At 36.1% G+C, this 12,300-nt stretch overlaps 2 protein-coding genes across 2 annotated transcripts; one reads left to right on the forward strand and one right to left on the reverse strand.

Annotated features, from left to right (window-relative positions):
* Positions 1–211: 211 nt before the first annotated feature.
* On the forward strand, positions 212–6,331 carry LOC137747092 (probable sodium/metabolite cotransporter BASS4, chloroplastic). The gene is made up of 14 exons (XM_068487103.1): positions 212–480; positions 641–746; positions 859–966; positions 1,063–1,130; positions 1,829–1,907; positions 2,614–2,672; positions 2,790–2,858; positions 3,018–3,131; positions 3,410–3,431; positions 4,380–4,447; positions 4,744–4,829; positions 5,456–5,585; positions 5,869–5,970; positions 6,058–6,331. Exons 1-14 carry the CDS (start codon positions 313–315, stop codon positions 6,130–6,132), a joined length of 1,254 nt encoding a protein of 417 aa, XP_068343204.1. The 5' UTR covers positions 212–312; the 3' UTR covers positions 6,133–6,331.
* Positions 6,332–6,475: 144 nt separating this feature from the next.
* LOC137747090 (diphosphomevalonate decarboxylase 2-like) lies at positions 6,476–11,321 on the reverse strand. The gene is made up of 10 exons (XM_068487102.1): positions 10,952–11,321; positions 10,176–10,374; positions 9,959–10,022; positions 9,581–9,644; positions 9,384–9,464; positions 8,552–8,638; positions 8,059–8,216; positions 7,873–7,921; positions 7,086–7,210; positions 6,476–6,938 (listed from the first exon to the last, which is right to left on the reverse strand). Exons 1-10 carry the CDS (start codon positions 11,165–11,167, stop codon positions 6,725–6,727), a joined length of 1,257 nt encoding a protein of 418 aa, XP_068343203.1. The 5' UTR covers positions 11,168–11,321; the 3' UTR covers positions 6,476–6,724.
* Between the last annotated feature and the right edge of the window lie 979 nt (positions 11,322–12,300).

Raw genomic sequence — 12,300 nt, forward strand, 5'->3', positions numbered from 1 at the left:
AGCCTCTCCCTCCGTGAATGGAAGAATAAGATTCTCTTTTTCTTATTCTCATTTCTCTTTTTCTTCTCCTTTCACACTTTGTTTTTATTTTTTTGTTTTTTTTGTTCTTATAAAAAAAATTAATATAAAATATTAACGTGATTTAATCGTAACCGTTTAAATAATAAAGAAAGAAATAAGTGAGACTCTGAGGAGACAGAATCCTCCTACCTCAATGGGGGCACTAAACTTCTTCTGTGCGTCGCCCGTGTTTTTCATTCTAATACCAAAAAGAACATAAGGATACCCTTTTTGACTTGTGCGGTTATTCCCATGGCGGGAACCATCCAAGCCCTAATTCTCACACCCCCACCCGCCCAAACGCTGCCGTTTGCTCACCGGCTTCCTCATTTTCCGTCCAAACATGCCGCGTTCCGCTTCAATCATCGACTTAGCCGCTGCATTTCGAACCCCGTCAAGGCCTGCCAACACCCCGATCAGGTTCTCGTGTTTGAGCTCTGTTTGGTAACTCAAAACTAAGAATTCTAATTTTTGCTTCGTCTTGATGTTTCGTTGTGTAACTGGACTTGATAATTTGGTGCCTGAACTGAAATGTTGCCTAACTCTCAGTCAATTTAAAGAATTATGAATGCTGTTTCAGAAAGATGGTAATGGAAACAAAGCTCACCGGCATTCGGGTTCGGTGAAGAGCTTGAATTGGGCTAAACGCTTGTCGAATTTTATGGCGAATAATTTTCTTCCCTTAGGTGTTTCCTAACTCTATGTTTGGTTGAAGATTTTGTGTTTTTTTAGCACACATTTCATGAGTTGTGATGTATTATCTACTGATATATGTTTGTTGTGTAATACTGTGTGCAGCTCTTGTTGGTGGAGTAGCTTTAGGGATTGCAAATCCTAGTTTAGGTTGTCTAGCTGATACGTATTCTTTGTCAAAATTCAGCACATTTGGGATTTTTATCATCTCAGGTTTACAATTCTGCCTTTCTCTTGTTACTGTATGTTTGATGCTTGTTTAGTTTATGCCGCTAATTATGGACTAATTTGTTTGATGTGATTGCGTAGGGTTGACCTTGCACACTGGAGAAATTGTTGCAGCTGCAGAAGCATGGCCTGTCGGAATATTTGGGCTAGTATGTTAACCCTAAATTGATTAGATTCAGATTATGAAAGATTGACTTAGTACATTTCTTATACAGCATCCATTTCATGGTATTGTGTCTATAGAAGTCTGTATTTTATGTAGTTTATATGTTACTTTGGAAACTTCTTTCTCGATCAAGTATGATTCAATAGAATATGTAGTACAAACATGGTTTTGTTCCTCTAGATCTTGGGAAGCAATAGAGGAACGCATGACAGCGTTATTAAAACATTCTTGCATGTTGTGGTCTAAAATCATACCATGCTATTTCATTATGTAAGTACGTAGTACACATACCTCATGTGGATAGCATACTTCTGATTTTCACTGATATCAGTTGATTCATACTCTTACAACAAGTTACGTAGTCTTATATGTACGCATATCAATGTAGACTGTTGAAAAGTTGTTGGGGCGAGATCTCATAAAAGAGAGCTCATTTATTTTCTTTTGTTTCTTTAAGTTGTGGGATTTAGTTTTTCTTTTTCTTTTGCTAGCTGATATGTGATCATTCTTAAACTGTGATTTTTGGATACTACTTGCATTTACCTTTTATTGATGCATTGATGCCGACCTAACCAATATTTATCATATTATTAATCCTTGATCATTTGTAAACTGAGAATTATGAATATCACTTCAATTAGCCAATCTGTGATCTTATTGGTAATAGTTTCCATGGTTCAGGTCTCCATTCTATTATTTACTCCATATTTTTCGAGGGTAATATTGCAACTGCAGCTCCAACCTCAAGAGTTTGTTAGAGGTATGCCATTTGAATTTGTGTCTCAGATCAGTTATAGTATCCGTTAAGAGGGCAGATGTTATCTAAGTATTGTTGCTTAAAATGCTTAAGAAATGCTGAATCAAATTGCTAATAAGTTTTGTATCTTTTATGTATAAAGTTCATAATGGAATTTGCTTTCTTTAAAAAAAAAATAATAATAAAATAGACATGACACTGTATACCTCCATAATAATAAATAAAACAAAACTAAAAAAGCCAATGAAAAGTTCCTAAAAATTGGCACTCCAATCAACTAAGGTAGCCCAATCAGTAGTGTTAAATTAGATAAACCAATTGATCTAAGTTAGCCCAATATTTGAACAGATATTTGAGATTCTGTAGGGAAAACCTAGCGAAACCCACCAAAATTTCAAGTGCTGGCTTTGGTTCAAGCTACAGAACTGTCCCTCAAAATTTCCTAGCAAACAAGATAGAATTGCATTATGAGTTTTACTCAGGCTCCATATTACGAATCCTTTAGGTGATTGATTTTAGGGTTTAGGGTTACTTACTCCTACTAAAGCTTAAACTCAAAATATTATGTGACCCTGTTTCTGGTTGCTTGATTTGAAAATGCTTGTTTTGTTGTGTGAGTTAGCTTGGGATTTACATAATGGTGAATCATTCCTCTTTTATCTCTGAAGCTTAATTTATAAACCATATAGTAGTTTCTCTACTGTTGCAGGGCTTGCACTATTTTGCTGTATGCCAACCACATTATCAAGTGGAGTGGCGCTTACTCAGGTATGCTAATTCCTTTGTCTTTGATCTTATTTGAACATTTTCCATTGTTTTGCTAAGCTTTTTGCATCATGTACTAGCTTTGGGGCTTAGCTAAAGGTTTGTGTTATTTGAATGCAGCTTGCCAGAGCCAATTCTTCTCTTGCTCTTGCAATGACTGTGATTTCTAACCTGTTAGGAATTTTAATTGTGAGTTTGAGAGTCCCCTGTACTCTCACTTTTATCGTTTCATTTACATATATATTTGGTACCAGATTGTGAACAGAATTTTTCTCTGTATGTCTTGCAGCAATAATTTTAGTGCTCTACGTGATCTCGTTAAGCATATGCTAATATATATTCTTCTAGGTCCCATTTTCTATATCAAAGTTCGTAGCTGATGGAGTTGGTGTATCTGTTCCGACTAAGCAGCTGTTTAAAAGTCTCGTTCTCACATTGTTGATCCCTCTAATCTTGGGGAAGGTAATCAATTTTTTTCTTCTTCTGATACTGTCAAGAAAATGCCTGTCATTCAGTGTTTCAAACAAAACCGACCTTTGAATTGGTAAACATACCTTCAATAAGCATACATTTGTGTTATATTCATTTTTCTTATGGCAGTGTGTGAAAGTAATTTTAATACATTTCCGATAGTTGTTAATCATGAATATGGTCTTTTTGATTTTGATGTCAACACTTCTATTCTATCCTCTGGTGTTTTATTGCTTTCATACTTACTTCTTGTTCCTTTCCTTAAACAGATTTGTCGAGAATCCTTCAGAGGTGAGTATTCCATATTGGCTTCTCTCTGTTTCAGTTTTTTTTTTGTACTGTATGGAATCTTTTTTAGTAAGTAAAAATATGAAGCTTGGGAGGTAAATGGCATTTATCACAGAAGTAGCTGGTTTATGAGTACTAAAATTGAGGCACAATATGGATGAATGGATCAGTCTCATTCTAATTAACTTGCTTATTTATGTACAGACATACATAATCAAACACATACATTATGTACAGGCATACATACACGAATATATACACTGAGTACACTGTATTCATATAAAAAAAAAGTATCCAAACTGTGACCCAGCACCCTAGTATTAATTATATGCTTAGCATACTATACTAGAATGGAGATTCCACACTTAAGTCTCTGAGTTTTTAGATGGGCAATAATTTTGATAACTTAATTTCTGGAACTTAAGAGTCTACGAAAGTCATTTACGAATTAAAACTACTCAAAACTTACCTGTCCTACTTAGTGACTAACTACATAGTTCTTAAAATTTTCAAAATCTTCACTTGATTGTATAAAAAGTCTTCCAAACATTCTACTCTTAAAAAGAGGCTAAGAATCAGTAAGATTCTTAACATTTTACATTGTCAAGCCAAAGGCCTGCTCCCACCGGCGAAGAGGACTGGAATTTTCAGCATTGAATTTAGAGATATCCGTCTACATGCATTGGAAATTTCTAAGGGCTATCTCTCACTTTCAAACCTTAGCCTCGGAGTCTATGACATACCAGACACACTCAGTTGATATAGGGATCCTTCTGATTGAAATAGCCACAAATCTAGCCTGCATTTGGATATAACAAGCAGTTTGGGATGGTTAACCTCTTATTTAAACAAGCAGGATGATTTCTGAGATTCACACGTGCTCACTCTTTTTGTCATTTCTAAGTGTAAGCATTGTATCTTTTGTTAGTCCTCATTAAATGTGTATTGCAGGTGTTGCAGACTTTGTGGATGAAAACCGGAAGCTTTTTTCTAAGCTCAGTGCAATCTTCCTCAGTCTAGTAAGGACAATGCCCTGGTTTATATAGTTTTTATTTTCTCAAATAATTATAGTACAGATCCATGCTGAAGCTTTAATTCAAAATTTTGGGAATGTGTCTGGTCTTCAATTGTACTTGTAAGACATCTTAGCTTCTTTTAGTTCAAACCCTTTAGCGTACGGATCATTGCTGAAGCTTTACTTCAAAAATTTTGGGAAATGTGTCTGATCGTCATTGGTTCTTGTAGGACGTATTTGTCTCCCTTCATTTTTAAAGTACAATTGTTGTATACTTCTAACAGCATGTTGGTTATTCAGGTGCCATGGATACAAGTTAGCAGGTCCAGGTCACTGCTGTTGATGGTTAAGCCTCCAGTTTTTCTTGTGGCTATTGGAATGGGAATGTATGAAATTCACCCTATGTCGTCGTATTTTTCTGTTATCACTAGATTAATGCTTTAATATAATAGTAGAAGTGCCAATTTGTGCTCCTTTAGTTTGTTTTTATTAAGTTTCTTTTGGAATTAACAATTACCATGCATCCAATTCTTGGACTTTATATTTACCATGCATCCAAATTGTGGAATTGATATCATAGACAGATTGTAGAATTGATAAAAAAAAAAAAAATAATGATGTGTAATTTTTATATGTTCTTAGAATGTACTCCTTGTCGAACGATGTATAATTTTGTATGTTCTTAAAGCGTACTCATTGTCCAATGATGTGTAATTTTTGTTAGCATAAATAAAAGGTTTGTCTCTTCTAAACAATAATGAATCCAAAAAATGTTACTCTCTGATCTTCTGATTTCCTTTGTATGCAATATCTTTAAATCCCACTGTGTGTTTGAACTGAGTAGATTTGTTGGACATTCTTTGTCTGAAGATGTTCTAAAGAGCCAGACTATTATGGGTGAGAAAAGCAAAATATGTGATGAATTTGAATTTCGCATTCTCTAGATAGGCGTCTTAATAACTTGATGGGCTGAATGCATTGACATATGTTGAAAAAATGCATGTACTTGCAGACTTCTGCACATCGGCTTGTTCGTCTTTAATGCTCTTGCGGTAAAGGGCGTTTCAGCTCTCTCTGGTGGCAGTCGATCAGTGTTTTCCAAGAAAGAAAATGCCACTGCAGTTCTCCTTGTTGCAAGCCAGGTGAGAGACGTGTGTACATCTATCCTCTCAAGCCCTTGCGCATTTCTTTTTCCTTCTAAACTTTTTTACTTTCTCTGACCACTACGAAATATGTTTGTCCTCCAACTGTTGAACTCCCCATCCTTGGTGAAGATGTGACTTGATCTGGGATCTCTTGTAGGCCAAATTGACATTTAATTTAGGATAGTTATCAACTTTTGTCTTTGTAAGAAGCAATGAACTAGGAATATTTGTGTACGGCTTTTCTTTAATGCTATTGACAAGGCTGGCATACTTCTGTCAGAAAACTCTGCCCGTAATGGTGGCTGTTGTTGAGCAACTTGGTGGTGCGCTGGGAGAATCCGGTTTACTTGTTCTTCCTTGTGTTGCAGCGCACTTAAATCAGGTTGTCCTGACATCCCTTCCATTCGTGTGCATCTTGTTTTGTTATTTTTTTCTTTCTTTCAACTGACAGATAATTTTCTTGATGCAGATCATTATGGACTCGTTTCTTGTAAACTTCTGGCTGCGGAAGGACCTCTCAACCAACAGTACAAAGGTATCGTGAGTCTCGGATTGCACTGCTTAGTATGCTTTCTCTATGTTACGGTTACAAGTTGATTATTCTTGTCTAATGTCTATGTACCCATAGAGACAATAGATTTTGTTCTGAGATCCCGTGTTTTCAAATGTATCTTGTGAATGTGATCACTTCTAACAACTCTATATGTTCAAAATTGTGTCTTAATCGCAAACACAAAGAAAAAGCCCTAACTAATTCATCGTTGTTTCTGGCCATGTTTCTGATGTGACATGATCTAACCGTACTTGATTGAGAATCCCTCTGTCCGTGAGATTTTTTCTATCAATTTTCCATCTAAGTGGAGATGCAGCGATGCCACACTTTCGAATGAACAATAGACAATTTATTCATTATTGTGTCAAAGACAATGGGTACAAAGACCATAATCGGATTAAAACAGCAAAAAATAAGTTACAAATGCAGGAAACAAGCAACAGAAACTGGCAAACTGCGAGCAACTCGGATAATCATTTTAAGCCAATTCTTCGGTTCAGCCTAAAAGCATTATCCATACAGCCATTTGAATAGGCCTGCGGAGGAATGGTGTTGTGAAACAAAAGTGAGAAACCTTCCGAGCTTACTTCGGCAATCCAGTTTCAGGGTTGAGAAGATGACTTTCGTCTGACAGCACAACTGGACCTCTCCCGGGTCTTGTGCAAATAAAGTAACTGACATCTCCTCGGAATTTCTGGGACGGGTCCTTGATTTCTGGAGGTGCGGGTAAAGTTTCAATATCCTCCGGGCTCTCAACCCCGGCATCTTTTAGAATTGACTTATCGCCAAGAACGAAACTGGGAAATAAAATAAGAAAATAATTATTAAAAGAAGAAAGAACAGGGCTGGCACCAGAAAATCATTGATGCGGAAACTCCCGGAAACAAGAATCTCTTAAACTTGAGGATCATATGAAAGCGTGATAGCATCGAAACTCCAATTACCTGCTCAAATCTGCATCAGAATTTGGTGGAAAGCAGAATAGCAACTTCTGAATCAAAAGGGCAGCTGTTTTTCTGTTACGTGCAATTAGAACTGCATTCGGCCCCGCATCAAATGTATAAGCCACCTGTCGATTATTACAATATTGTCAACTACTCGAAGAATGATATAAACAGCATGCAACACATATAAATAAGCTTTATAGAGTTGAAGCCTAAAATCATTTTCCAACTAATCATATACTAATATGCGATAAACTTATAAAAAGTAAGATCAGTGCCAGAGGGGAAGAAGCAGGTCCAGATTAGGGTCTCTGAAGCACTTAGGAGTCGCAACCTAAATTTAGTACTTCTAACGACATTTTATAGTCTTGTCATTCAGGAAAGGTACATCTCATGGAGACTTACAACCGTGCTTTGAGCTAGGTTTTATCACAAGAAAAAAGTCTGATCAAAATTCATTGTAAAGCTGAAGTCAAAAAGTGTTTCCTTTCCACATAAAAAATTGACGTCGTTACAGCTTGTATTTGTTTCATGTATCTGTGCAATTTGTGTCAGTTGAGGCATTATATTAAGAAAACATGTGCAGTGCAGCTCCATCTAGGTGAATCTCTTTATGATAAAGCCATAACGACTTCTACTGAAAATATAATCACTTTTGGTCTAATACTGAAAAATTCAAGATAGTCGGAGCACTGGTAATTTTAGGATCATTATCATGCTAGAAAGACAAACAATCAGTATTTTATACTCATTCAACATCATTTAGTTTCTTCCTGAAAATTCAAACCTGAGGTGTTCCTTCTGCTTTGTTCCACTTTTCAACAAGGCTTATTATCCTGAAACATAGGTACATCGTCAATATTAATTTTCAAGTGTATAGCGTCACCTCAATGAACAAAAAAAAAAAAAAAAAAAAAAAAATTTTACTCTACTTGCTAAGCTTGTCAAGTGACACAAATGTGACGGGGCTTGCCTGTGGGATGTATCATTCATGTAGAATATGGGTGGACATGTGTCCAGGCAGACAGCATGAAACTGGTTACTGTCAGTACAGGTCAGTTGTGCAAAAGAAGCAAAATCACGATTTTTTATGGCTTCTTCCATTTTTAATATGCGTTTTGGTACTACTTCCTGTAACAGTGTCAAAAGAGACAGAGGGAAAACAAATTAGATCAGAGTTTAAATGATTCCAAAACAATAACAAAAAATAAGAAGCGATTTTTTTCCTGGCTGAGGCAGTTTAAAGGTTCCAAGGAATTTAAAAATGACAGAAATTAAATCCAAAATCTATATAATCTCTTGAGTAGTTAACCTATTGAGCATAATTCGATATAATACTGAATTTGTGGTTTCTTTTTAAAATGCATCAAACGCAAAACCATCGAGCCCAGTCACTCAACCATCTACTACTGAAGACAAATCCTATTATTTAAGCTGAACAGTGAAAGGGAAAGTGGAGAACGTACCTTTGCTCTATGTTGTAAGAGCAAACTTGTTTCAACAGTATCACGCATTCCTGTAGTGCTACTTGTTTCCTTCTGTCGTGAACTTACCTGGAATAAACAAAATCAAGAAGGTAAATAACAGGATCTTTACAGTTGTAGCATCTTAACATTGCAGAAGAAGTGGAGCCATTATAAGCATCCGCAATATAATTTTTTTTGGACTTAAGTGACAATGTAAGTTATCTGACTTAACTCCATTTATAAAAACGTCTTCTTTATAACAGCGACAACTTACCTGTCTGTCAAATTATTAACTCTATTAGATGAAAATTTTCACTCTTTTTCTATTTAATTTATGCTGGACTTTGACTTAATATCTTCCCAACTCTTTGCATGAAAGGGTACCTTCACATATATCATATATTTGATTTCAAAAATGTAGTTCCCACTTTCCTCGAATATTCATGCAAATACTACAGGTGAAGAGAATGGTGGCATCAACAAGCATACAATAGAAAATATGACTAAGCAAACTAGATAAGTTCATAGGCAGTGTTTGCAAAACTGAAAGGTATCATCGCCAAAAATATATCGCCCAAGGATACACACATTAAGATGACAGAATTTATACTACCAAACCAGAAAGACATGCAGACACAAACAGATGTAAAGTACTGTATAAGCATCAATATACAAATGTATGGCAGAGATGGAAAGAAGAAAATTCAAAAGACCCCAGAGAAAACCTTTGAAGAACCGAACACAAAATGCCAAGATAAAAAGTACTGTCCACAGGCCAAAATTTACCAACACAATCATTTACTAGAATGAGAAATGAAAAGACAATACATACCACAGCGATAACAATAACAAGCTCGTCCCAGTGCTTCTCATCTGCAAGTTGGACTGCAAGACTGTCGGTTCCCTTCTCTTCCTGAATAGATCATGATACCAAGAATCAGATTTAAAAGCTCGATAGGAAAACTTGCTTCTCAACAGAGGGCATAATGACAACAATAAAAAAAAATTACAAATATAAACTAAGCTTACTTTTCCCATGATCCACTTGACAAATCCCCCATACAAGCTGCGGCAAGCACTACCAGAACCTTGCCTGTATGAGCAAACAAATTCAAGGAATTATCCCCACGAACTACAACCAGCATACTAGCATCTCTATCATGTGAATAAAGAACAAAGATTTTTATAACACACAACCTATAAGATGAACTAAAAATAAAGCAACAGCGTAAATTCATCTTCAGTGAGGCCTATATAGTGGCTGATATTTATGTAACGTAAAATTTCATCAACAACCACAACAATGACAGATGAAACTGAAGTGCAAGGCGCTCCCAATTTAATCATTATAGCTGAAACAAGATACAGGCACCCAGGAAATGAGATATCTTATTAACTCTCAACTACCTTGCAATAGCAGAAAGCTGGCTGTGATCTTCTTTCACGTTCATTAGCTTTCCGAGAGCAAAAACTGCAAAGTATAAACAGACATTTAGCTACCATATACTCATTGTTAATTATTATGTGTTGATAAAAAAAAAAAGAGTAATCTACAACCCGAAAGGGAAAAAAAGTATTCCAAAATATTAAGAAAAGATAACAAGCGAAGTTAAATTCTAATTACCTAGACAAGCAAAACCAGCTGCTGAGGAAGCCAATCCAGCAGCAGTAGGAAAATTGTTATATGAAGAAATATGTACATGCAACTTTTCCCAGTCCTTCTTAGTAATATTGATTCCCTTTTCCTTATCATCAATATCGGTAGCTCGACTGCGAATTTCTCTTAAACAGCTTTGGAATCTGCCTCCGGAAATGGAAATCTCCTACACTAACCCGAAAAAACATAAAGAGCCTTGAATCAGCGAAAAAAATAACAGTGCAGGTTGTAAAATCTAGTTACCACTGTATTCCAAGTTTCCAACACATAAAAAGCCAACTCAACCAAGCCAAAAAAATGAAACCTGCTCTTGTTTTATGAGGACAGATCTAAAGATACATACATTATTCAAAGTTTCAAACTTCAGTCTCTTCATTTCATCGCCTACTTTCACTCAACACTCATTTGGCCAAGAACATTCTCCCTGACACCCGGGGCACCGAGTTCGAATCCCCCAGACTGTTCCTCAATCTCTTCCAAATTTACAATCAGTCACTTTCAGCATTTGAAATTCCAAATTTACACATTTTACTGGCAACAAAATTTTAAAACCCACAAAATTTACAAAATTATGGCTCCCAATGGAGGCCCACCGAGTTGTTTATATCAAAGCTAAGAGCTTCTCTGAGCCTCTGATCCCAAACAAAGAAAGTACTCCTGTTTGTTTGCGGGCATTTTCCCGGGAACCAAACAGAAAGAAAGAAACTTGTAAGAGAAAGAGAAGAGGCGACTAAAAGGTATACCTCGCCATTGAGCCACATCCGATCTTGGTCAAAGGTGGGACTGACGGAGACAGTGGTGGTGGTGCAAAGGTGCGCAGGATCAAGCGTCACGCTGATGCTGTCATTGACTGGCAAGATGAGCTTCTCGTCCCTCTTCCCCCAGTACTTGATCACGGCGATGTTGGTGGGCGTCTGAGCCGTCACCATCAGCACCCATTTCTGCGACTCGTCGGCCATTGAATGCTGCAAAAACCAAGATTTTCCGGGAAAAAGAAGAGCGAGAGAAGAGATCTAATTAACGAGGAGTGTGAATCTGAGAGCAAATTGGAAGTTGGTGTTGGAGTTTTATATAGTGGAGGGCGGAGGAAGAAGCCAAATGGTGGGATTTGTAGTTCATAGTTGAAATTGTAGGAGAGAGGGGCCTCTCGCTGGTGGGCACCCACCCTGTTGGGACGCCATTCTTGGACTTGGACTTCGATTCTTAATTTTCTTCGCCAAAAAGAAAAATAAAATAAAATAAAAATGTTCACCAAATTTTAACTCAATTTCAGTCCAACGAAATGATTATAAAGTTTTTACAGAAAAAATAAAATATAAATGCCAATTAGAGTTGGTTGAGTTAGTAAGGATCGTTCTCTTTAGTAAATCACAGCCTAAATTTTAGTCCCGCTACTGCCAATTCAATTTGGTGGACCATTTGTGAAAACAAAAAAATGGCTAAGAGCAACTCCAATGGAGTTATCAAAAGATAAATGTTAAATGTTAATTTGATAATGTGGCAATGTCAGATTTTTATGTTCCTCCAATTCATATGTTTTTTTTTGTTATAAATAATATTCGTATGACCTATTTTTAAAAAGAAATTAATTAAAATAAATTTTCAATGTCTATAATTGATGCATTAATGAGATCCATACATTAAAATAATTTTATTTTTTTCGAGATATCACATTTTTCTCATATATCAAATTTAACATATAAAAATTCATATGTCAATCCACATAGAATTGACATATATGTTGGAGCTCATTCCTAGCTTTAAATTAGATTATATGACATTCTACTTAAGATTTGACATCTGCTTTAGAGGTGGTCTAAGTCCTTATTTGTAAGTCCTTAAAGAAAGTACCCAACAAATAACCGACACATCATGTTCTCTACAAAATATGATTTAAAAATATAATTAGCATTTTCTATAAAAAAAATTAAAAAAAAATCAAAATTCTAAATAAAAAGCCAAACCAAACCAGGTAAACAGGGGGAATGTTTTGCTAACGTCTATCTAGGGTTGGCAATGTGCCGGTTTCGTGCCGTGCTGAGGCAAGCTTACTCCACAATTACATAAAACGCAACCGCAAACTGAGCTAATT

This window comes from Pyrus communis, chromosome 10 (assembly GCF_963583255.1).
Source record: "Pyrus communis chromosome 10, drPyrComm1.1, whole genome shotgun sequence".
Taxonomy (NCBI): Eukaryota; Viridiplantae; Streptophyta; class Magnoliopsida; order Rosales; family Rosaceae; genus Pyrus; species Pyrus communis.